The 25,260-nt window shown below is 46.3% G+C and overlaps 1 protein-coding gene across 1 annotated transcript in view; it reads left to right on the plus strand.

The window, feature by feature from the left end:
• The window catches only part of REEP5 (receptor accessory protein 5), a 66,676-nt gene that overhangs the window by 24,465 nt on the left and 16,951 nt on the right, over positions 1 to 25,260 (plus strand). Inside the window, exon 3 of the mRNA XM_029571585.1 lies at positions 19,101 to 19,239. Within this exon, the coding sequence (XP_029427445.1) occupies positions 19,101 to 19,239 (139 nt within the window). The remainder of the gene's footprint in view (positions 1 to 19,100; positions 19,240 to 25,260) is intronic.

Consider the following 25,260-nt stretch of genomic DNA (forward strand, 5'->3'; position numbering starts at 1 on the left):
CCTGCACGTGGAAGAGCCACCGCTGGGATCCCTTGTTGCGGCGGGGTGCTGAGGGCAGAACCCAGATGCTAGTCTGGTTTGGAGCATCAGGCAGTGGTGACTTTTTTCCATGTGTGGCACGCCTGATCAGGGCTGATGGCGCGCTGCTTGGGAAGTGCTGTTCCAGCGAGGGACCCGCAATGCATGCTGCTCTCGGGAGATGCTGAACGCCAGCCTCTCCCTTCGTAGTATACTGTACATAAAATACAGATTTGTTGTTTTCTTTTGTTTTGTAAGAAGCTCTGCCACCTTGATTATATCATTCAGCACAGCAAGATGCAGTCTGGGCATACTGCCTGGTTTCCAGTTTTGCTGACACAGTAAAATTTCCCGATTCTGTGATGGGCACAAATGGTGATGGATTGCAGGGGAATATTGCAGGGAGGCCATCTCCTTTGTAGACAGGGAGATGGATACTGCTGAGATTCAGGAAAGCCTGTGCACGTACCAGCCGTACATTTAGCTGACCGAGTAACGCACGCGGCCCTGAGAGTTGCAGAGGTGAGATTTTACAGATCAGATCACCACCAGCTCCCAGTCTTAATATTTTTAGCAGGTATCAGGGCAGACGAGATTTGGTGGCTCTTTCCAGAAGAAAATCAGGACTCTTTCTATTCATAATATTCCTGTTACAAGGTGCGAGTCTGGGATGTCGTCGTTATCTGGGGTTTGTTTCAGAGTTCCTGTATGGTAACCAGCTACCTCGTGTAAGACTCACTAGCAACCTTTGAATTGGGACACATGAAAATTACATGAGTTTTAATTAGGGTAGTCCGTGGTGGTTCCTTACATGCTGAAATTAATCTCTCCACGCTTCCTCGGCCGTGCTTGTAATAGTACAAAGCCGCGGTCATTCAGATCTGCTTGCACAGAGCCAGGGTTGCCGACGAGCCAGTACCGTAAGCCTTCATTCAGAACCATTCAGGGGTTTTTCCTTTATTTTATATTCCCATCCTCCTGCCCCCAGCATACATAGTGTGGTCATTACAGTGACAGTCCTGGGCTGGGGCCACGCGCCAGGTGTCACCGTTATGCGATGACCATGGTTTTTCCTCCCCTCCATTGAAGGGGGGGGGGGTGAGGGGGGAGCAAACACGGCCTGTGCTGCATCTCCAGCTGTCTCGTTGACCAGAAGACCCGATTCTGGGTTGTGTTTGGGTTTTTTTTCCTTGTTTTTTGTTTCATGGTGTCTGAAATTTTAGTCCTGCCTGATGTCAAGAAACTGGAGCCGCAAATTCGTAGGTGCCCTGAGGTAAAACCAGGACCGGCTCAGGCCATGGAACTTGTTCCTTGATGTACGTGGACACCACTTGTTGGCAAGCTTATTGTATCCAGAGGGGATCCTTTTGCCATGTAGTCCCACAAAAGTTAATATAAATTAAAACAAAGAACGTTCTGGCTGATGCAATATAAAGTGTGAAAAAACGTGCGTCCAAACTTCGCACACATTTTTTCAACGCGCGTAATCCTCCTCTCCTGGGTGCCCGATGTAATACCCAAATGAGCTGCTGCTCTAAAAGGGATACGCAGTGGATAATTTATGCATTAGGCACCCACAACAGTCTGGTCAGAGCTCCCTCCCCACCCCTAGCAGGGCTGAACCCAATTGGTCCTTTTCACTGACACTTGTCAGTGAAAAGGATCAATCCCCTTTCAGGATAGCCTTCTGAAAAGAGATTGGTCCTTTCACTGACATGTGACAGTGAATGGACCAATCGGCAGTCAGTGAAGGAGTGAATCTATTAAGTGCCTGACAAACTCTCTATCTCTCTGGTGAGGGTTGCTTGATTTTAAACAATCACTAATGCACCCTTGACTTGCAGCAAGACAACACCAGCTCTAGGCTAACGTTAAATTTGCTGTGTTAGGCTGCTTTAACCAAGCAGTGATTTTCTACATATTGGGGGGGGGGGGGGGGGGTAATAGCTAATAGCCTCATTTAAATGGCATTTACATGCGATGAGATCTATTAGCTACCTGCCTGTTTGGACGCGCTAATCTCATTATTGCAGCGGGAGTTATTCTAATGCATTCAAAAACGCGCATCCAACTGAGGGTTAAGCCGTGTGCAATGCTGGGCCACACTTTTGCATTGGCCTGTTTATTTTCTCCTGCATTTTGTTTAATTGGAGATGAAGAGCAGAACATAGTGGTGGGAGATATGAAATCAAAGAGAGGGGGGGAAGTGCTGCCATTGGGCCCTGTTTCAACTTGAAACAAAGAACTTCTCATCTGCTTCATAAACCAATCGGAGATCTCATTAGACTAAGTAACAAATTTGCTTTCAGAAATAGCCAAAAAGGCATCTTGTGGACCAGTTACTTTGGCTTAATCATGCTTAACCACAGCCTTTCATCAGTCCTTAAGTGATTTGAACATCTCGTCTGCCTGCATATTTCCTGTGTTCTTTCCAAGTTTTCCTGCAGTTCCTGGGATAGTTTCCCAAAAATAAGGTGTCATGGTTTTCAAACTTTTTTTTGTTTTTTTGTTTTTGTTTTTTTTTAGGGGCTGCCACAAATTCCCTGGACATTTGGTTAAACATAAAAGATAATTTTGTTGATCCAAGCATGATTCCTGAGTGTCACCTCCCCCGCACCCCCCCCCCCTTTTCTTTTTTTTTTTTTAAGGGTTTTTTTCCGCTATAGGCCTTATTTAATAAAGATTTATCCCTGATTTCTCACCCTCTTCCGTTTGCCGGCACTGAGTCTGCTTATGCTTCTTCCACCGGAGGACTAAGAACAACAGTCTCTTGTTTTGAATGCTAATAATTGCATGTCGCATCAGACACGGAGCAACTGTTAACATTTAATGTGCCAAGTTTTGACATGGAAATGTCAGTAATCCCTGGAGGCAGGACACTTGGTCATTGATATTATTTTAGTTTATTAACTTGATTAACTGCTTTTCAGAAGAAATATCAAAGCGCTTTATGCAAACAAAAAAACCCCATAGCAATACATAATAAAACAGTATAAAAATAAAATGGGCACATAATAAAAAGTATATAGCTTTATAGAGCAGCGTGGCATCGGTAGAAGGGTTCACTATGAAAAGGCTTTTATTTTCTTGAGGTGTGTGTGTGCGCTACTGACAGTTCTCTCCTGCTCCGTTAGGATTTCCTGCTCAGTCAGGACCAGCCTTGGAGCTACTTTGCTAGGAGCAATGTGCAACCACAAAGCTTTTCTGACTGGGTTCGTACCCCAACTCTTGTAAAACTTAAGTCCTATCGGAAAGAAATCCAGATTTGCTTGCCAGAAAGCGCATGCTTGGGTTGCTCCTTCTAATCAGGCATTGCTGAAGGCGGCTGAGACCAGGCCTAGGAATCAGGTCACAGCCACCCTGGAGAAGCTTCCCATATTAATTAATCTACTTGTGGTGGAAACACACACAACACTTACGGAGTGACACAACTGGGGCAATGCAGAGCATTATAAGCTAAATGGAGGAGAGGGGTCAGAGATAGATGTGTTTGTAGGAATAGGATTTCAAAGCAATGAAATTTCTCTAGCAGCCATTCTTCGTATGATGGATTATATTATGACCCGAGCAATATATTGTGTGTGACGGTTGGCGGTACTCTTTTTGATGCTGTAACATGTTCTGAAGTTATAGTGATAACCGGAGACCTTACATCTGAAGCTGATTTATGGTGGTCCCCGCAGCACCAGTTACTATAGCAAAATAACAGGAAAGGTTCAGCCCCTGGTTACTGGAGTTACCGCAGCTGTAGGGCTCACAGAGAGAACGATCAATAAAGTCATTTTACCTAAAAGTTTTAGCACTTCTAGCAGTTAAGATTCAAGTTGTGGTTTTCCCCCCCCCCCCTCCCCCAGGGGCTTGATGCCTCGACGAAAGGCACTGCAGCTCACAAATTTCAAACTTTGTGTCTGACGCACTGAGCCGGCGAGCTGCATCCCGTGCAGGCCTTGTGGCTGACAGCGTTCCCTCACAAACACCATCCTCTGACAGATAACTTCCTTGTGGTGCTGCAGCCTCTGCTTACACATCCCTCCAGTGCATCTGTTTGCTAGTTAGTGACTGAAGCCACCTGTCTTCTTAAACTCTTAACAAACAGCCCATCCCATTAGATTCCAGGGAGCTTTGGCATATTCGCTCAGTGACTTTCCTCAGTTGCAGGAGGATGGAGAAATACTTTTCGGCTAGCGGACAGGATTAACTCTTGCACACTCTGCAGTATCTAGCCTTTGGTATGGGGTTTGGGCACCACTCCTGACCATGCCCCTGGGCCAGCTACTGGCTCCTGTTCTCTCTTTGTCTTTCGTGAATGCTGGCCCAGCCCAGACTGATTTTCACCCTTGTGCAGGGGAGCACCGAGAATGCTCTCTCTCTTTTCCTGTGATTGCCTTCCCTGAGCCGTTGTACGCTCCCATCGCTTGGGTACCCAGGGGACATAGATTGCAGCAGAACAGAATCCCTTTATCCTTCAGGTTCATCCCCGTCTTTTCCTTTACATGCCAAACGAGACCATGTCACTTAAGGACCTGTTTCTCAGCCTTGGGATTGCCGCTGTCAGAAGGGACACTAAGGGGGCCGATGCAAAAAGCACGCTCAACCTAGCGCACATCTTAACGAGCGAATAGACGTGCGTTTTGGATGCGCTAGGCTGACACCTGGTGCAATAAGGGTATTAGCACATACAAAACTAGCGTTCCAACAAACTTGTAGCTAATTTATTTATTTATTTGAAGAGTTTTATATACCATTATTCGGAAAGCCATCATAACTGTTTACAAAGTGAATAAATTTTAACAGAGAGGTTTTGAGATATCATAACATGTTGTAATTACAATAATAATAAACATAACCAAGTAAGTCTCTGCAGATATAAGGTTGAATGTGGAGGGAGGTTAGTTAGGTTGAGAATTAAGGTTATGAGTTCATTTGAGAGTTGGTCTGTGTAGATGAGGCTATTAGCTATTACCTCCAATACAAAAAATCGCCGTGTTTGAGCCCTTGGTGCCGTGCACCAAGGGCTCAAATAAAAAGCAAAAAATACTGCTTTTTGTTTCCCCTGCTTAGCATTGTCATGATACTAAGTAGGAGGAAGATCTACTGCTCGCAGGGATTAAGAATTATGCATAGACTGAAGAGTGCAATTCAAAAGCTGTTCATGTTTATTTAAAAAATGTTTCCTATATTCAAGCAATTCCAATGTTCCCCAGTTGAGTCTTCGCTGGATGTGGCGGGATAAAACGGATGCGCGCACTGAGCTCCCGTTTTTCCTAACCCGCGCATAGCCCCGTCTCCAGGGACGCACGGTTTTCCCTAGCGCGCCCTTTTTAAGCTTATCAGCTCATTAGATTATTGTGTCGGGCGCCCAGGAGAGGTGGCTGTGCGCGCGTTGGGGGGAAATGGGCGGCCCGGTTTGGATGCACGTTTTTATGTGCGCTTTATTCTCATCGGCTTCTTTATGTGCTGAATGTAAACCAACAAGTGAAAGACTAAAGGCAGTCAAACTGGCAGGGCAGCAGGGACTTGCTTTAAGGCAGTGTAGAGGCTTTCTTTTGAGAAATACAGTGTAGGTAGCAGTGTTATAATTAGGGATCTTCTTTTTCAGTTTTTATTTTACTTTCCCGAAGAATTTATCAGAATTATTAGAACCAACAAAAACATGGAAAAAATCACGGTGGAGGGAGGTGCCGGAAGATGTCATTTTATTACACTTCTTTTCTGCCACTTGGTCGGTTATAATGAACACTGAATTCCAAGGGAAAATTAATATAAAAACTGAAAATAAAGGACCCTAGATACAACACACAAATTTCCCATTCAAAGACCTTTATGCATTCAAGACTTTAGAGAATTTAAAGAAATGAAAGCCCGCTTATCAAAACGGAATAAAAGCCTAATGCCTGGGGATGTGTGTGTTTACTGGAGCACTGGTTCCTGGAGCTCATTTTGTTACTTAGTGCAGTGTTTCCCAACCTTTCAAGCCCACAGCAAACCTACATTAATGAAAAAAAAAAAAAGGTTTGTGTGGCACTGGCACGCCAGCCTCCATGGGGCAGGCATTGTGTGGACATGGAGAGAACTCATGTGGCTGGGAAAGCACTGAAAGCCCCACCAGTCTCTTCCGATTTTTTTTAAAACAAAGGGAAAGAGGGTGGAGACCCGCATTTAACTTGTCACAGTGGGACCAGCTCCATGCAAGCACTGGGTGAGGGAGAAGTTGTGATGCGGGCAGCCGGCTCAGTTAGTTCCCTTGGATATTGCACGCTGCTGCTCCCAACACTCAAAGTGAGTCGCATCCCATTCCCAGTGCCCACTTTTCCCATCTGGGGATAGGATAGAGGCTGGAAGGCCTCCAAGAAGGAAGCTCAGAATAGGGAAGATGAGGAGGTGCCGTGTGCAGTGCCTGTCAAAGCAGGGCCCAGCTATCCAGATCCTTCGTGCGGCCCATTGATTACCCACACTCCAGGGCTCCTGCTTGTAGCTAAGGAAGAAGAGGCGTGCATGATTGCACATGATCTCAGAAAGGAGATCCTACACATTTAAGAGCCATCGCTGGTGTCTTGGTGCCGAGAGCAGAGCCCAGGTGCTGGCTCAGATCGGAGCATCCGGCAGTGGTGATTTTCCATGGCACGCCTGATCAGGACTGAAGGCATTCCAGTGTGTTTGGGAAACTGACCTAGTGTGAGAGGGGGAACCTTGCCCTTGCAGAAGCTCGACTGTAGAATGCAGGTCAGTGTCTGGGGGGGTGTTTGGGGTTTTTTTGTTTTAAACTCTTTCTTTAGTAATTTTAACAATACAAAAACACCATTATGACACACGAGTGAAGAAACAATGGAGCAGAACTAATACCACAATATGAGCGTATCGGAAGCAGTGTGTAGTTATACCAGTACATTACGTTTTGTCAGTGACAGTGTGGGGGTGCTTCTGAAGAAGGTACAGCTCTGTTTGTGTGTATGCATTTGTGTGAGAGTAACTGACAAAAATGGTCACTGGGCTCCTGACTCGTTTCTCTGAAGTGTTAGCAGAGATAGCTTGTGTGTGTGAGATAAGAGAAGTATTAACTTTAGATAGAGTTTAAAATGCAAAAGAGCATACCTATGCTTTTAAAGTAATAGATAAGGTTAAGTTATTTTGATTTCATTAGTTGGCAGACAGTACAGAAATCCTTACTGAGGCAAACTGAAAAGACAGAAGGTATTCATGCAATCAGATGTAGCCAGGCATTCATTTTTATTTTTTATAATATATTTATAATTTTATAGCTAGTTAGGAGTTTCTTGTGATTCAATGAAGGGAGAAAGTCGTTGGCACTCAAAGAACATAGATGGACACATGAGGTCACATGAAAATTGCAATAGTGAGAATTTAGATTTTCTTTATATAGAAATATATAATGTTCTTACATGGGTTAATGTTTAAGGAGAACTTTGTAAGAAACAGAGAGAGACAAAGTAAATGAACTTGACAAGCTTGGTAAGTGACAGTGTGCTTTGGAAAAGTTACTGTAAAAATCAAGACATTAAAAAAAAAAAAAGAAAAGTGTTCATGGATGTTTAAAATGGTGATGTCTGTCTAAAGTAAGAAAACCAAAATTATCTGATTAACCTTGTTTGCTTTCACTGTAACATCCCAGAGAGTCGATCCTGAAAAATAAAAAATAAGTGTTTTGGTTTTTTTTTATTTGTAAAATCTTGTTTCATTGTATAACGTACCTATACTAAATTACAATTTCTGTCTGCCCTGGTTTTTCCTTCTTTGCCTTCATGAGACCCATTTTGTGTGCATGGAGACCCGTTATTGAGTTACACAAGTGGACAGTCTGGTTATGGGGTGGGTTTGGGGAGGACGCATTCTCCCGCTATGTAAATCCCTAAGGGTAACGGGGGTCTGAAACCCTTGCCACTGTGAGCAGGACGGGTTCCCCTGTGCTTCTGTCAGTTTACAGGACAACGATGTTTGTTTTAAAATTTTGGCTGTAGATTTAGTAGGGTTTGCATGATGAAGCAGTGATGGTCGCCGGGCAGGGAATTAGCTGATGATGAACATCCAGGTCAGAGTGCATTGATGTGACCTTGGGATTCACTTTGTGCCTTCACAATCCAGTTGCAAGCCAGGTGTAATCTGGACATTTAAAATAAATGAAACAATTGTTATGATGTAATAGCTTCCCAAGCATAAGATGGCACATTATTGGAGCTATTTTCTTGTTAATTTTAAGTTTGCATCAATTAGAGTGAACATTCTGAACGGTTAAGTCAGTTACACTGGGCATGTTTAGGGGATTCAGAAGCAGAAAAATAGTTTAAAAAGTTAGGAACTAGCTAGAAATACAGGAGCCAGCTACATGTTTTTTGTTTTTGTACTTTTTCCTTTAATTTTTAGGTTTTGATTTCTTTGCTTTCCCTTGCTCTTTCCTCCAGGGACCCTTGTTCCTCTTCCCCCTCCCCTCCTGGTCCCAATTCCTCTGCTTCAAAGCTGTCTTCCATTGTTGCTACCGTAAAACATTTCTACAGTGCTACTAGATGTATGCAGCGGTGTACATAGGCATAGTTTAATGGGACAAAACCAACATGGGCTTAGCCAAGGGAAGTCTTGACTAACCAGTCTGCTACATTTCTTTGAGAGCATAAATAAACATGTAGATAAAGGTGAGCCAGCTGATATCTGGATTTCCAGAAAGTGTTTGACAAACTCCGTCATGAGAGACTTCTTAGGAAATTAAAGTCATGGGATGCGGGCAGTGTCCTATTGTGGATTGGCAACAGGTTAGAAGATAGAAAACAGAGAGTAGGCTAAATGGTAGACTTTCCCAGTAGAGAAAGGTGAATAGTTCGGTGCACAAGGGATCTGTTCTGGGACCGATGCTTTTTAATATATTTATAAATGACCTGGAAATGGGATGAACAAGTGAGGTGATCAAATTTGCAGATGATACAAAATTATTCAAAGTTGTTAAATCACAAGCAGATTGTGAGAAATTGCAAGAGGACTTTGCAAAACTTGGAGGACTGGGCAGGCAAATGACAAATTTAATGTGGATAAGTACAAAGTGTTGCACTTGGGGAAGAGTTATCCACATTTATAGCTACAAAATGCAAGGTTCCACATTAGGAGTCACCACTCTGGAAAAGGATCTAGGTGTCATCGTTGATGATACATTGAAATCTGCAGCAGCAGCCAAAAAAGCAAATAGAATGCTAGGGATTATTAGGAAAGGAATGGAGAATAAAACAGAGAATATCATAATGCCTCTGTAGCATTCCATGGTGCGACCTCATCTTGAGTATTGTGTTAAGTTCTGGTCACTACATCTCAAGAAAGATATAGCAGAATTAGAGAAGGTACAGAGAAGGGTGACCAAAATGATAAAGGGGATGGAATGATTCACCTATGAGGAAAGGCTAAAGAGGTTAGGTCTCCAGCTTGGAGAAAAGACTGCTAAGAGGAGATATGATAAAGGTCTATAAAATAATGAGTGGAATGGAACGAGTAAACATTAATCAGTTGTTTACTCTTTTGAAAAGTACAAAGACCAAGGGACCCACAATGAAGTTACTAGGTAATACATTTAAAACTAATAAGAGAAAATATTTTTTTACTCATTGCATAATTAAGCTTTAGAATTCGTTGCCAGAGCTATTAGTGTAGCTGCATGTAAAAAAAAGGTTTGGACAAGTTCCTGGAGGAAAAGTCCATTAACCATTATTAAGATAGTTGCAGAAATCCACTGTTTATTCTTGGGATAAGCAGTTTGGAATCTATCTACCCCTTGGGATCCTGCCAGGTACTTGTGACCTGGATTGGTGTTGCGTCTGGTCATGGAATGGACCCGCGACCAACTGCTCTTACCTCTAGCCCCAAGCCATGGTGGGGACCCACTGACACCGAGGCAAGGCCCTGAACGAGGACATGGCAGGCCCAACGCACCACACTATGGATGCCATTGCCAACTGTTCTGGCTGTCCCTAGGCGCGTACACTCAACTCTCCAGCATTTAAAGGGCCCATGCCTGGAAAGTTCACTGCGGCACCCTCTGATGAAATCACGGGCTTTCAGTTTATAAAGCCTGACTGGACTTCCCTCAGACGCCTCAACAAAGGTCGACTCCTTGGATTAGTGGTTTACCTCTGCATTTCTGGTTCTTGATCCTGTGACTTGCCTACGTGTTCCTGCTTCCGCTGGGTATCATCTGAGTTCCTGTGTCTGGTCCTTCCGCAAGTCTGCTCTTCCTTTGAGTTGTGTCTTTGTGGTCCCTAATCTGTCTTAAGTGTCCAGCCTGTCCTGTTCCACCTTGCCTTGCCCCTCAAATTGAACTCCTGGCTTTGACTTCTGTTCGGAGTCTTGACTCTGTCTTCGGTTGGATTCCTGGCTTGACTTTGGTTTGTTCTTCGCTACTTGATCTCCAGTTGTCCTTCGACCACTGCATTCTCACTGTCTTGCTAGAACTTTGCCTGCCCAGACCTCTGCATGGACCTCGACACTGCACAAACTTCACCTGCCCTGGACACTGCCTGTTTTTCTCCGCTTCACTCCTGCTGGCCTGCAACATCTCCCACGACGACGGATCCACCTCTCCACAGAGGCCCACGCCTAAGCCCAGCCAGCCCCGGCACCAGAGGGCTTAATCTAAGGGGAATGAGGGCCGGTATAGGTGAAGTTCCTGTTTGGGCCTCTGCTCCAGCAGCTCCGCCTGCTGATGGTGGGAACATATAGGGCTCCTCCCTGGGAATTGTGCCCACTTCACTTCGGTCCAAGGGTCAACATCCGCAACAATTGGCCACTATTGGAAACAGGATACTGTGCTTGATGGTCCTTTGCTCTGATGCAGTGTGGCAAAACCTATGTACTTATGTGCTTCACACACACACAAGAGACAATCCCTGCTCTGTGAAGCTTATAATCTAGTCATAAACTAATGCATTTCTCTCTGATGAAAAACTTTCTAGTATATCCAGAATATAGTTAGGCACATTTCATAACTGTGACTTGTCATTTTAACTTAATGCCTCAAAGGCATAATTTGTAAAAGCTGAAATCTTATTATAGGACAAAATATGACTAAATGTGTGCTTGGCTATTCTGCTTTTACCACAATGACTGGACTGTTCTATGCCTGCTTTATGTACCCAGACTAGGTGCATACAAATCCTGCGCAAAAATGTAAATTGTAATTGCTCCATGAGTACATGTCCCTCCCCCCTGTTTCTAAGCATTCTCCCTTCTTTTTCTTCCTCTGCCCAGCTATATAGAGCCTTGGTGGCAGCTGCTGCAACATATGTCTTATTGCTTGGGTCTTGCCAGTGTCTGGTCCACTCAGCACCAAGTCCCAAATTTTAGGTATTGGGATGACCTGGTGCCTGGAATTTTTCCACCCAGAGGAGATTAGCACTTCCATATTCACATCGATCAAATAACTTAGAATCTAACTGAATTTTCTTTATAACTTTTAAGTTAAAATTCATGTGAGTATATAATAGGAGATTGATTAAATGATTTTTTTCCTTGGGGTTCCTGCCAGCCAGCAGATGGGAGACAATACTGCCTCTCCTCTCACTTATAAGCTGGAGCAGCAAAGCCCTTAACCAGTATTTCTCTGTCTGTAGAAGATGGTGCAGATCAAGGAGGAGAAGGATAGGCCCTAGGGACAGGGGACCCTGAGGGTTCCGGTTTCCTTTCAGAGGACTTTAGATAGACCTTTGGGGGGCTTCCAGGTGATGGCCACATAGGTTGCTGCTTTTTCCCCTCTGAGTCCAGTGAAAGGGTTAAGTCCTCACAGAGATTCCACATTTTCCTGGGGGACATAAAAAGGGGGCACTAGCTCTGCAGTAAGATTGTCCATATTGGATATAGACTTATCAATTAAGTTTACGAAAAAAAAAAAGAGCAGGGAGATTTGGCAGAACTCCTTGGAGAGAATGCTTGCTCCAGTATGCCAGAACCACGCAGAAAGGTCTCTGGCTAAGGCGCTGCTTGTGCTTCTGCCCAGTTATGTTGGGCGAGAAGATCCGGTCCAGACAGGAATCAGTAGCAGCTAGCTCCCTCCCCTTGCTGGGTGTGCTCTCAGGGCATAATGGGGACCAGTCCCAGAGCCCTTCCAATGGGAATCAGTGGTCTTAAGAGGGGAATTGCAGGCAAGACTCTTCCATGGGCAAGCAAGATGGCAAAATGCTGGGCAAGTTGGCGGAGGTGCTATTGACACTGTGGGAAAAATCCACCATGTTGCAGTTTCCTTTGTCGGCCGCAGGGCAGGAAAGCAATAGTTTTCAATTGCTGACACTACAATGTGTCGACTTGTGACTTGCAGTTTTGGATATGGCTGTCGCTCCTGGTCTTGCAGGAAATTCTGGGACTGCTATTGGATGACCTTTGTGTTGCTGCCGCATAGGGCATATTCCCGTATGCAGTAGTCAGCTGGTGCTTCTCCCATGGTCTCAGCAGCAGATGCCCATACTTTTAAGTGAAGATTCCCCAGAGCTCTTCCAAGGATCTGTGTTCTTAGAATAGGATACCTGGGAAGAAGGGCTGAAAGATCTGAGTGAAACTGATTATTTGGACCTGGAAGAAGGAAAATCTGTCCTGTCCTCTCCCTGAGGGAGGAGTCAACAGTGGTGAGACTGCTCAGGAAGGAAGAGAGTTGCAAGTCTTCATTGTATAGGTAGTGTCTGTATTGAATATTTCAGATAACCAGCCAGAAGTGAAGGCTATGGAAGATCCTATCTTGGCAGGGATCAGAGAACTTTCTAAGTCATTACTTTTCCTGCCAGCCATTATCTACATGGTGATGAGGAGAGGAAAATCCTGGACTTAACATTTGAAGGTGGCATGGAACATAGCTAAAGTCTGTCTGCTGCCCAAAGGGGTGCTAGAAGGGACCTACCGACTCCCCAGGGTGGATATGTTTGTCACTGCAATTACCCAAAAGACCATTCTTCTGATAAAAGGGGGTACTGCTCTTTGAGACCCCCAGGACCATAGGTTAGAAGCTGTTCTGGACTTCCTATGATGCTTGCCAGCTGAGAAGTCATGTGCGGGATGAATTCTGTAAAGACCTATAATTTTTCTTTAGTTTTGGACATCCCTACATTTTTTTTCTCTCTCTCCAGTTGGCAATCTTACTTTTACATTAGTGTTGTGGACTCTTGTAAGTTTGTTTTTTGCTCCTGGTGATTGGGAGATGACCACTTGTACTCCGTGCCCTGCAAGAGAGAAAGCTGGTGGTACAGATCAAAAAATGACAGCAGCTGAAGAAAGGTTGCTCTTGGAATTGAAAGATGAGCCGGTCCATGATACTACTAAAATGGTTTCGGTTGTGCTGGAGGATGGACTTGGAAAGATGCAGTTTTCATTTGATGAAATAGATTTGAAACACAATTGTCACACCTTACTGAAATGGAGCAGAGAATTTCAGCTCAAGAATTGACATCCAAGCACTTCTCTATGCAACTGCAAACTCTTCAGAAAGAAAAAGTCTATCTTTTCCAAAAGAGCAATCAGGTACCGCAATAATGTTAGGAAAATTGGGCTGCTTGAATCTGTGAAGTCCCGATCTGATTCATTTTGTACAAGTATGGCTGCCGGTGGCACTGGGCCTTTTCCTTGGAATCTGAGCCTGTGGTAGTAAAGAGCGAGAGAGAGATCATCATGTGGGGCCTGTGACTAACGCAACTACTAGAGCAAGAGTAGTAGTGGCCAGAATATTGAATTTTCCCGACTAAAGTAAGAAGAATGTCTTATTGTACCACAACCATAAACTCTTGCCATTAAATGATTTTTAGTTAGAGTTTCTGAAAGCCGGTGGGCCCTGATTCCTGTCTGTAAGGCATTGTACAGCCGCGGAGTGAATTTTATTTTGCATTTTATGGCTAAGCTTTGTATATTTCAAGTTGGGAAAGAGACTATGATTCTGAATAAAGAACAGGCAGACAAATTTCTGAAATCTCTACATGGTCAAGATATCAGAAAATAGCTGTTTTCATCAGGTTTTTCTAATTGAACTTAAGAAATTGCCATGCAGGGTCAGACCAAGGGTCCATCAAGCCCAGCATCCTGTTTCCAACAGAGGCCAAACCAGGCCACAAGAATCTGGCAATTACCCAAACACTAAGAAGATCCCATGCTACTGATGCAATTAATAGCAGTGGCTATTCCCTAAGTCAACTTGATTAATAGCAGTTAATGGATTTCCCTGCTGTGTTTTATTTTTTGAATTGGCTTGATGATAGGGGTAGAATGATAGAGGTGACCGTTCTTTTGCTGATGCTGGATGATGTGTGCCACTTGCATTTCACTACCTGTTTACAATGCAGTTGCATCATAAATCGTCCTATGCTCATGAGAAGGTGGTCATAGTCTGACTATTTTAGCCCCTTCATAATACTCTTGTATTTCTTTAGGAATCTATTGGTATGCCTCTGATTTTTTGTGTTTTTGTGCTGGGGAAAGATTTTGGACAACTGCCACATTAACCTTTGGAATTTTATTTTGTGGTTTTCTATGTTGATTGCTGGATATGTTCATCTGGAACTGATGAGAATAAGATGAGTAAGATATTTTTGTACTTTTCCTGAGGAATATAGGCATTTATTTCTCTAGACTACCTGAACATATGCCATTAGTGGTCTTCTAATAGCTGCAGTTTATATTAATTTTTTAAAAAAAAATTTTCTTACTTTTCCTTTTGGAAGACGCCACTGACTAGCTTGAACTTTCTGCTCTGGCATTCGTTATGGATGCCTCGGGGCACATCTTCATGAAGAGAACAGTTTGCTGGCGAAGTAGATGTGGACCCTTGGAGCACTTTGTGTTTAAGTGTTGTTTGTGACTGTCTTAACTGTTTGTGGAATGCATGGGATGAATGGGAGGCAGTTGTAAAGATAATTCAGATTGCCAGTGTTTGTAATTCTGATATCGGGATCTGTTGAGTTTTTACTTACGAGACCAGGTTTTCTCTATTTAGAGTTTGATCAGTGCTTCGATATTAAGTATGAATGGGTATGAATAGTTGTCTTGTATGTTTTATGTGCTGATTGCCCAGTATTTGTGTTTTATCTGAAAGTAAATTGCGGAGGTGTGCATACTTCTATGTTCTATGACTTGTTTTGTTCTTTTTGATTGTATATGCAGTTCAGATGATTTAAATAAAATGGGGGGAGGAAGCTTTTCTGAAGCAGATGTTTGAGACTTTATTTGGTTTTGAAGACCATAGTCTGTAGCGGATTGTTGGCAAGAGCAGTGCTCTGCTGGGCCCAGCAGGGTTCAAGGCAGAATCTTTCAGATAATAGAAGTGGAGCCACTGCTTCTGGAGACTGGAGTAGCCTTCACGGTGGACATCAGCTAAGGCTGTGGCTTCAGCAGTTTCAGCTCGTATGGCATTTTGGCTACACCACTGGATGGCAGATTTGGCTTCCAAGTCATGAGTTTACAAGCTGCCATTTAAGGGGATGTTCTTGTTTGTTGTGGTCTTGGAAAAGGTGGAAAAAGATTTGGAAGAGTTCAAGACTCCAAGGTTGTTGGAAGACAAAAATAGGGAAGCCTTTAAAGAATCTCAGTTCAGAAGTCAGGTGACGTGGTAGAGACCAGGGAAGCCCTCTCTTGGTCAGAGATCTAAAGGCCAAGAGAGGGCTCTCGTGGAACCTATAGAAGGTCAGGAAAGATGTTTGATTACTGCTGCAGGTACTTGTGCTTGCCAATGAAAGTCAAAGGACCCACTCCAGAGTACCACAGGTGGTAGAACCATTCTTCCAGGAGTGGGTTCATATCATCTTGAGTTCTGGAGATAATACAGTACAGATATGCCCTGGAGTTCAGCAATCCAGTACCAGATGCCTCTGTAGTGTCTTCTTGTTGGTTTATTGCCAAGAAAGAGGCAGTAGTTTTCATTTTAAGGCACTTGATATTGATGGAGGCAGTGGTGCCTGTTTCACAGTCTGAAAAGGGGACTAGGCAGATATTCTGTTTTGTGGTGCCAAAGAAGGAAAGTGCTTTTGGACCAATTCTGGATGTCAAAGGAGTCCTATTGAGGCAAGTTGGTTGATAAATTGCTTAGAAACATGGGCTGTTTGAATGATTACGTAGAGCTTTACGTATTATGTTAGACAATGCCATGGTGGTAGCGTACATGAACAGAAAAGGGAGGATCTCTGAGTGGTGCAGGGGGCAGCACTGTTGATGGAATGGGAAGAGAAGGATCTCTCGGCCCTTTCAGCGATCCATATTGCATGCTGGGAGTACGTGCAGACAGATTTCCCGAGCAAGACAGTCTCTGGATCCTGGATAAAGGGAGGCCTTCAATCTCATTGTGGAAGAACAGGGCAGACCACTGATGGCTATGTAGGGAAAATGGCAAGTCCCAGTTATTCTTCAGCAGAAAGAAGGGAATTTGAGTCTGCATATTATTGTCTGTCTGTTTCCAAAAACAGAATAAAAGTAGAGGCTACTAGGAAGTCTTTCCTGTCTTTTAAATGGTAACTAACAAATGCATGTAGTTATGTTTTACCTGTGGGTTGCTGATCACTTTTCAGACGCACTTATTAGGCCTCCACAATTCCTCAAATCGCAATAGCTCCCTAAACCATCTGTAGCTACCCAGGCAGGCACTTTGTTCAGCCTTTTAGGGCTGAAAATGTGCTCCATGGATCAGATTTATATTGATTGGACAGGGTTTTGGAAATTGTAGAATAATACTAAACATGAAGGTACAGAGAAGGGCAACCAAAATGATAAAGGGGATGGAACAGCTTCCCTATGAGGAAAAGCTGAAGAGGTTAGGGCTGTTCAGCTTGGAGAAGAGACTGCTGAGGGGGGATATGATAGAGGTCTTTAAGACCATGAGAGGTCTTGAACGAGTAGATGTGACTCGGTTATTTACACTTTTGAATAATAGAAGGACTAGGGGGCATTCCATGAAGTTAGCAAGTAGCACATTTTAAGACTAATCGGAGAAAATTCTTTTTCACTTAACGCACAATAAAGCTCTGGAATTTGTTGCCAGAGGATGTGGTTAGTGCAGTTAGTGTAGCTGGGTTCAAAAAAGGTTTGGATAAGTTCTTGGAGGAGAAGTCCATTAACGGCTATTAATCAAGTTTACTTAGGGAATAGCCACTGCTATTAATTGCATCAGTAGCATGGGATCTTCTTTGTGTTTGGATAATTGCCAGGTCCTTGTGGCCTGGTTTGGCCTCTGTTGGAAACAGGATGCTGGCAGTTTCTTATGTTCTTATGAAGTGGGGCATGCTGTTGCACAGTTTTCCTGCAGCTTGCCCTGCACTTGCCTTCTGGCACTCTGCATGCATTCAGCAGTTTCGTGGGAGTAGAGAGGCACCACTGCCATCCTTTGCTGTTACACAAATGCCACGTGTCAGACCAAAACATTTTCTAGGGAACAAAACATAGCAAAAGAAAAGGCCCATCTCTCCCCTCCCCTACCTCCAATCTGCCCAGTAGCCCCTGGCTACACTGCTTTTAATTCTAGCCATCATCCTTCCTTGCCCTTCCCACCATCATCTGCATGAAGGAGAGACCTCTGCTGTAAAATACTGACTGCCTTCAGGAAGTCCCTTCTCCTCTTTTATGCCATAAGCTGGGGAGGGTAGACAAGTTATCCTGCTGCCCCAACAGGCCAATACAGTACAGTGCTCTCCGGCGGACGCGCGTTTGACGCGCTAGCTTTACCCCTTATTCAGTAAGGGGTAATAGTGCATCGAAAACGCACGTCCAACTCCCCCGAAACTAATAGCACCTGCAACATGCAAATGCATGTTGATGGCCTATTAGGTATTCCTGCGCGATTCACTAAGTAAAATGTGCAGCCAAGCCGCACATTTTACTTTCAGAAATTAGCGCCTACCCAAAGGTAGGCATTAATTTCTGCCGGCACCGGGAAAGTGCACAGAAAAGCAGTAAAAACTGTTTTTCTGTACACCCTCTAACTTAATATCATGGCGATATTAAGTCTGATGTCCCAAAGTAAAAAATAATAAAAAAAATAAAATAAATTTAAAATAGGCCCGCGGGTTGAAAACCGGAAGCTCAGTTTTGCCCGCGTCCGGTTTCCGAAGCCGTGGCTGTCAGCGGGTTTGAGAACCGACGCCTGCAAAATCGAGCGTCTGCTGTCAAACTCGCTGACAGCCGCCGCTCCTGTCAAAAAAGAGGTGCTAGGGACGCGCTAGTGTCCCTAGCGCCTCTTTTTACCGCGGGCCCCCATTTAAATAATGAATTGCACGCACAGGAGAGTGGCCTGTGCACGCGCCGGGAGAGCGGGCACATGCCTGCTCTCCCACGAATTTTATTGTATCTGCCTGTAAGCGACTTGCCTCCTCTCCCCAGTTCACACCTAAGTGTATCAGTGCAATGCCGCTGCTTCCTGCTGGCTGACCTTCTGCCCTCTCCCTGATAGTGTGAGTTAGACACATCACCATGTTGTCTATGTTGTTAAAATGTGGATTGTCATTAACTGAAAAGCATTTCTAACAATTAAAAAAAAAAAAAAGCTGGTGTTTCAGACATGCTGATTTGAGCCTTGGTCTTTCTTTCTGGGCCTCCCTTTTCAACTTCAGCCACTTGAAAAGAATCCAGCTGCAGAGCCTGCCCTCACCACCACCACCCCCCCCCCCCCTCCCCTGTGTTTTCTTTTTCCCTCCCAAGAACAAACACGTTACGTCACGTCAACATTGCTTCCTGGGCTTGGTCAGGTACCATCACAGCCAGCTATCCTTGGAGTGTTTATTCTACAATGCACTCCTGATGGCAGTATGTCTATATGCAAGCTGTATATTAAATCCAATAAATAGAAACAAACATTGTATTTATTAGCAATAGCATAAGGCTCTACCAAAAGACAGAAGTGCATGTTGGAAAGAAGTACAAAGCAGGACTTTCTGCACCAGTGTCAAAGATCCATCCCAGCTGAGACTGTCAATGGGTCCGGAATATAAAGGCAGGCGAGTGTTGCAGCAGCCTGACGTGAATTATTGGAGGGCATGATCAGAGCTTTGTATTTTTTAATATTTATTTAATGCAGAGGTTTCTCAAATTCTCCTGGTGAACGGCTTATCCTGCTGACTGCTTGTTGTGTTTTGTTTTTTCAGAATAAAGGCCATTGAGAGCCCCAACAAAGACGACGACACACAGTGGCTGACTTACTGGGTGGTGTATGGCGTCTTCAGTATAGTCGAGTTCTTCTCTGACATCTTCCTGTCTTGGTTCCCTTTCTACTATATGCTGAAGGTTTGTGTGTGCGCGGTTTTTGTTTGTTTGTTTTTTTTTAAAGTAAGAATTACAGACTGGCAAGTAGATTGATACTGTTCTGCTTCCTGAAGGTGATAAAGTAGGATTTCCTAGCGTGTAGCAGATGGACTCAGGACCAATGGGTATAGTGTACTCCTGTTAGCAGTTGGAGACGGAGTTAGATTTCAATCTGACGTCAGCCCCTAGTACATATACCTCTGCAGGAAGTGCAGCTCTTCAGTATTTTCCGTCTCCATAGCAGTTAGAGACTATATCTGCACGCTCTCGCAGCGTTAGAACCAATTCAAGAAGAAAACCCAAATTTGAAGACAAAACTTACCTCTGAAGACGAGCCCCGCTGTCCTGCGGTGATACCCTCTGGTCCCTCCCCCAGTTGAGATTCCCGAGGTGATTTCTGTGGTCCCTCTGAGGTAAGCCTTGGTCCAGCGGCCAAATCGCAGCGAGGATCTAGCCCCCGATCCCGGGCGCGGCTGAGAGGCAGCGGGTTCCCGCTCGAGTGCAGCGGTGAAGGTATTTGCCCTCTTTCCCCCGCAGCCGGAGTCCGCCCGGAACGAAACCAGGAAGCACCGAAGACAAGGTAAGGTAGAAATCTTCAGCGTCGACTCCGAGGTTCGAGGAGTCGCACAGGTCGCCGGCCGGGACTAGTGCCGCCGGGTTGATCCGCCCTAGCAGGGCCAGGCCCCGGTTAGATCCAAGGGTCTACCCATGTGGAGACCCGCCGAGGTGGTTGCCATATTGCCCATGTGGTCGCCGTCACCATCTTGGCCCTGTTCGCCGCTCCGCTCGTAGTCTCGGGCCAGGCACACAAGTTTACTTAGACGCACAAATTACATGTGCGCAGAAAGTTACACGCACATATTCCTTGTGCGCATAAGTTACATGCACAAGGGCTGCGTGCACAAGATATACGCGCGCCACGCACCTACCGGGCTAAACGCATAACCACGACTTGGGCGCACAGCTAGATGTGCCGGAGCGCATAAGGGTTTATGCGCCGACAACCATGGCACCACCAGAAATGGAGATAAAGGCTCAAGGTCTCTGCCCAGCATGCCATATCAGAGCCGCACAAAGCGAGGAGGCCAATGCCCTGTGCGCTCAGTGCGAGGAAGCCCTGGGAAATCCAGCCCAGGGCCAGTCCCACTCAGGGCCAAGTAATAGCTCCTCAGTGGTTACCCCGGACCTTGCAAATCCCAGTGGGACACCCCCACAAACGGGGACCCCCAGGGACCCAACGCCCCTCATCTTGGATCCAGCGTCTATCTCATGGATGGAGTTCTTCAAAGGGCTACACACCTTTGTTCACAATCAAACGGAACCCCTGGCTGACCAACCACATCTTCCACCAGAGGACCTTTATGCCCCAGGCCCCTCGAGGCCTAGACAAAGGTTTCCACCGCCCAGGAGCCCCACCTATGGGGACATGGACACCTCTGAAGAGGAAGCAGAGCCCCTAAAAGAGGGGGAACTCCCCCCGGGGACGGAGCCTCACCGAACCATAAGACGCTTTTTCACCAAGGACGAGCTCCCTGACCTGGTCACCCGCAGCCTGAGGGAGCTCACTATTATGGGCCCAGATGCTTCGGGGGGGGGGGGGGGGGCGGCAGCTAATTGACCTGGAATGGAGCGCTCCAGAATCCACATTCAAAGGGGGACAAGCTATGGCAGCCATGTACCCCCCTGGACCCGGCGGCCAAAGATCTTCTCACATGCCCAAGAGTTGATGCCATGGTCTGCGTGGTCTTGAAGCGCACTACTATCCCAGTGGAGGGAGGAGCAGCGCTCAAAGACATGACCGGCGTCTAGAATCCATCCTTAAACAGTCTTTTGACGTAGCTGCTATGTCCCTACAAATAGCGGGCTGCTACACCATAGTGACACGTGCCTGCTTATCTCAGACCAGGAGCAACACCCCTGGAGAAGTCATGGAACCAGCAGTGTCATTCCTTGTGGACGCTGCTTCCGATCTGGTGCGCACGGCAGCCAGAGGAGTGTCATCTGCGGTGGCTGCCAGAAGGCAACTCTGGCTCCGAAGCTGGTCGGTCGATGCATCTTCCAAACCTCGCCTCACAAGGATGCCCTTCAAAGGATCCCTCCTGTTCGGCAGCGAGCTAGAGAAACTGGCCAACAAATAGGGCGAATCCCCATTGCCGCGCCTACCGGAGGTCAGGACAAAGAGAAACCAGTGACCCTTCCCCCGTGCCTCCGGGGCAGAAGTTTACAGCACTTCAATCCATACAGAAACAACTATCAAGCGCCCCGCCCTATGGGCAGGAACCAGTCGTTTCGGACCAAGCACAACAAGAGGGGAACCGGCTTGGGTACAGGCCCCAGCCATATCCCACAACGAGATTCAGCCGACCCGTCCAAGGGAAGAAGCCATAGGGGGCAGACTAGCCCTATTCTACCACAGATGCCTTGCGAGAACTTCGGACAAGTGGGTCCTAGCCATCATTCAGGAGGGGTACTATCTGGATTTTCTACGAACCCCTCCGGACAAGTTCGTGGAGTCCCCCTACCACGACCTCGCCAAGAGGGTAGCAGTGGAAGCTACACTAACCAGACTACTTGCCCTCGATGCCATAACCCCAGTACCTCCACAAGAAATAAATACTGGGCATTATTCCATTTATTTTATCGTCCCCAAGAAAGAGGGGATGTTCAGGTCCATCCTGGACCTAAAGTCTGTCAACCGCCACCTGAGGATTCCCCGCTTCTGCATGGAAACCCTACGCTCCTTAAGGGCAATAAAACCAGGAGAGTTTCTCATATCTCTGGATATTTCGGAGGCCTACCTACACATCCCAATTCATCAGGAACACCAACACTATCTACGCTTCAAAATCCTGGACCGTCACTACCGTTTCCGGGCACTACCCTTCGGGTTAGCCACAGCACCCCGGACGTTCACCAAGATCATAGTGGTGGTGGCGGCAACATTGAGGAAGGAAGGAATCCTCGTACATCCTTACCTAGACGATTGGCTGATCAGGGCGAAATCCCCAGAGGAAAGCCGCCAAGCAACCAACAGAGTCAAAACTATACTGGAGAGCCTAGGATGGGTGGTCAACACAAACAAAAGTTGTCTGCAGCCCTCACAGTCTCTAGAGTACCTAGGAGTCCGATTCGACACCAAAGAAGACAAGGTCAGCCTGACTCCCACAAGGAGATCAAAACTGTGGAACCAGTTACAGAGCCTGTTGAGCGAGCCTTGCCCCACAGCATGGGATTACCTACAAGTTCTCGGTCTGATGGCATCCACACTGGAAGTAGTACCATGAGTGCGAGCTTACATGAGACCCCTGCAGCGCTCGCTTCTATCTCAATGGAATCCGCTATCTCAGAACTAGGCCGTACATCTATCCCTCCTGGGCAGGATTCGGACCCAGCTACGGTGGTGGCTACTGGCCAGCCACCTGAGCCAGGGAACAAGACTATCCTCCCCAACCTGGACCCTGCTCATCACAGACGCCAGCCTACGAGGATGGGGAGCTCACTGCAAGGAATTAACCGCCCAAGGGCAGTGGAACACAGAAGAGTCTGAATGGAACATCAATCGCCTAGAAGCCCGGGCAGTCAGACAAGCCTGCCTACGCTTTGCCCACAGACTCCGAGACAAAGCGGTCAGAGTAATGTCAGACAATGCCACAACAGTGGCCTACATCTACCGGCAGGGGGGAACCAGAAAGCCAACAGGTGTCTCTGGAAATAGACCCCCTAATGACGTGGGCGGAAGTAAACCTCCAAGAGATCTCGGCCGTCCACATCACCGGGAAAGACTACATCACGGCAGACTACCTCAGCAGAGAAAGTCTAGACCCAGGAGAATGGAAGCTGTTGTCCGCAGCGTTCCAAATGATAGTGAACCGGTGGGGGACACCAGACATGGACCTTCAGGCAAACTGGTCCAATGCCCAAGTACCCGGGAACCTCAGTCCCAGGGGATCGATGCCCTGGTACAGACCTGGCCACAGGGGACCCTATTATACGCTTTCCCACCGTGGCCCCTACTGGGCGCAATCATTCACAAGATACAGCTGCACAGGGGACTAGTTCTTCTGGTGGCCCCGGACTGGCCAAGAAGACCGTGGTACACCGACATGAGAAGACTACTGGCAGGGAACCCCCTACCACTGCCTCCACACAGAGACCTGCTCCAACAAGGACAGATCCTCCACGAGGATCCAGCTCAATTCTCTTACGGCCTGGCCATTGAGAGGGCTCATCTGAGAGAGAGCAGATACTCGGGGGCTGTAATCGACACCCTGCTCCGATACTCTCCTCCGAGCACACAAGTTCTCCACATCTCTAACGTACATAAGGATTTGGAGAGTTTTTGAAGCCTGGTGCGAAGACCACGACATCAAGCCATGCTCAACTAAAGTTCCCTTGATCCTAGAATTCTTACAGAAGGGGGCTGTCCCTCAACTCTATCAAGGTACAGGAGGCCACATTGTCATGCTACGGACCCAAAAGTGGGGGCGACAGCATAGCTTCTCACCCGGACGTGTCACGTTTCCTGAAAGGAGTCAAACACATCCGCCCACCACTAAAGTGGCCGGTACCTCTGTGGAATCTCAACCTGGTCCTGGATTTCCTAGCAGGAACCTCCTTCAGATCCCTCCGAGGTCTGTCCCTCCGTCTGTTAACTTTAAAGACAGCCTTTCTGCTGGCAGTTTGCTCAGCCTGCCGCATTTCAGAACTACAAGCACTGTCCTGCCGTGAGCCGTTCCTCAGGCTCACCCCAGGATCCATCCAGTTATGCACGGTCCCTTCATTTCTTCCCAAGGTGGTATCACACTTTCATCTTAACCAAACCATCGCCGGATGACTTGAAGAATTCGGAAGAAGCTCGTAGTCAACACCACCTCAATATAGGCAGACTTCCTGTCCTGGAAATGTTGGAACCCGTACGAAAAACGGACCACCTTTTCGTCCTTCACAGCGGGAAGAGACAAGGGGAAGCAGCCTCACGGCAACCATAGCCACTGGATCAAGGAAGTCATCAAGGCGGCCTACGTAGAAGCAAGCAAGCCTCCGCCTCTACAGGCCAAGGCCCATTCTACCAGTGCCCACGCAGTATCCTGGGCAGAAACCAGAATGCTGTCACCCGCCGAGATCTGCAGGGGGGCGACATGGTCCTCCATCCACACCTTCTCCAGATTCTACCGTCTGGATGTTCAGACTCGGTAGGACACGGCATTTGCAAGGGCAGTACTAAGTGGGTCACGGGCAGCCTCCCACCTGGTTCAGGAGTAGCTTTTATACATCCCATTGGTCCTGAGTCCATCTGCTACACATTGGGAATGGAGAAATTACTTACCTGATAATTTCGTTTTCCTTACTGTAAACAGATGGACTCAGCATCCCACCCTTGACTGCCGTTACGCATGGAATTTCGAATGATTCAAGGGTAAGCCATGTTTTTCATTCACCTAGGGCACCCACCCTACCGGGTGTCGACACTTTCCGGTTGAGTACACTGGCGGTCTCCAGTTCAAGTTAATCAAGTTATAAAGTTTAACCCAGTTATGAAGTTAATCAAATTAGTCGGTCACACATATATCCACAATGCTTTTCGAGGAGAATACTGAAGAGTTGCACTTCCTGCAGGGGTATATATACTAGGGGCTGACGTCAGATTGAAATCTGATCTGTCTCCAACTGCTATCAGGAGTACACTGTACCCATTGGTCCGGAGTCCATCTGTCTACACTAAAGAAAACGAAATTATCAGGTAAGTAATTTCTCCAGTACTGATCCAAGAGACTAAACATAATTATTTGACCCCTTCCTGTTGCTGTCTTGCAGTAGTAACTTCACTACACTGGCTATCATGGTGTGGGTTCATTTTGCAAGATGAGGTTACAGAGCCAGACAGTGGAGGGACAGACCTGGCGCAGTCTGACTGAATAGGGTTTGGGCTTCAGTGTAGAGGGGGCTATGTTAGATCTCTTTGGTTTGGCTTCAACAAACATCTGTTTAACCTTGAGTGCCGAG

The sequence above is a fragment of the Rhinatrema bivittatum genome, chromosome 1 (genome assembly GCF_901001135.1).
Source record: "Rhinatrema bivittatum chromosome 1, aRhiBiv1.1, whole genome shotgun sequence".
Lineage (NCBI taxonomy): Eukaryota > Metazoa > Chordata > Amphibia > Gymnophiona > Rhinatrematidae > Rhinatrema > Rhinatrema bivittatum.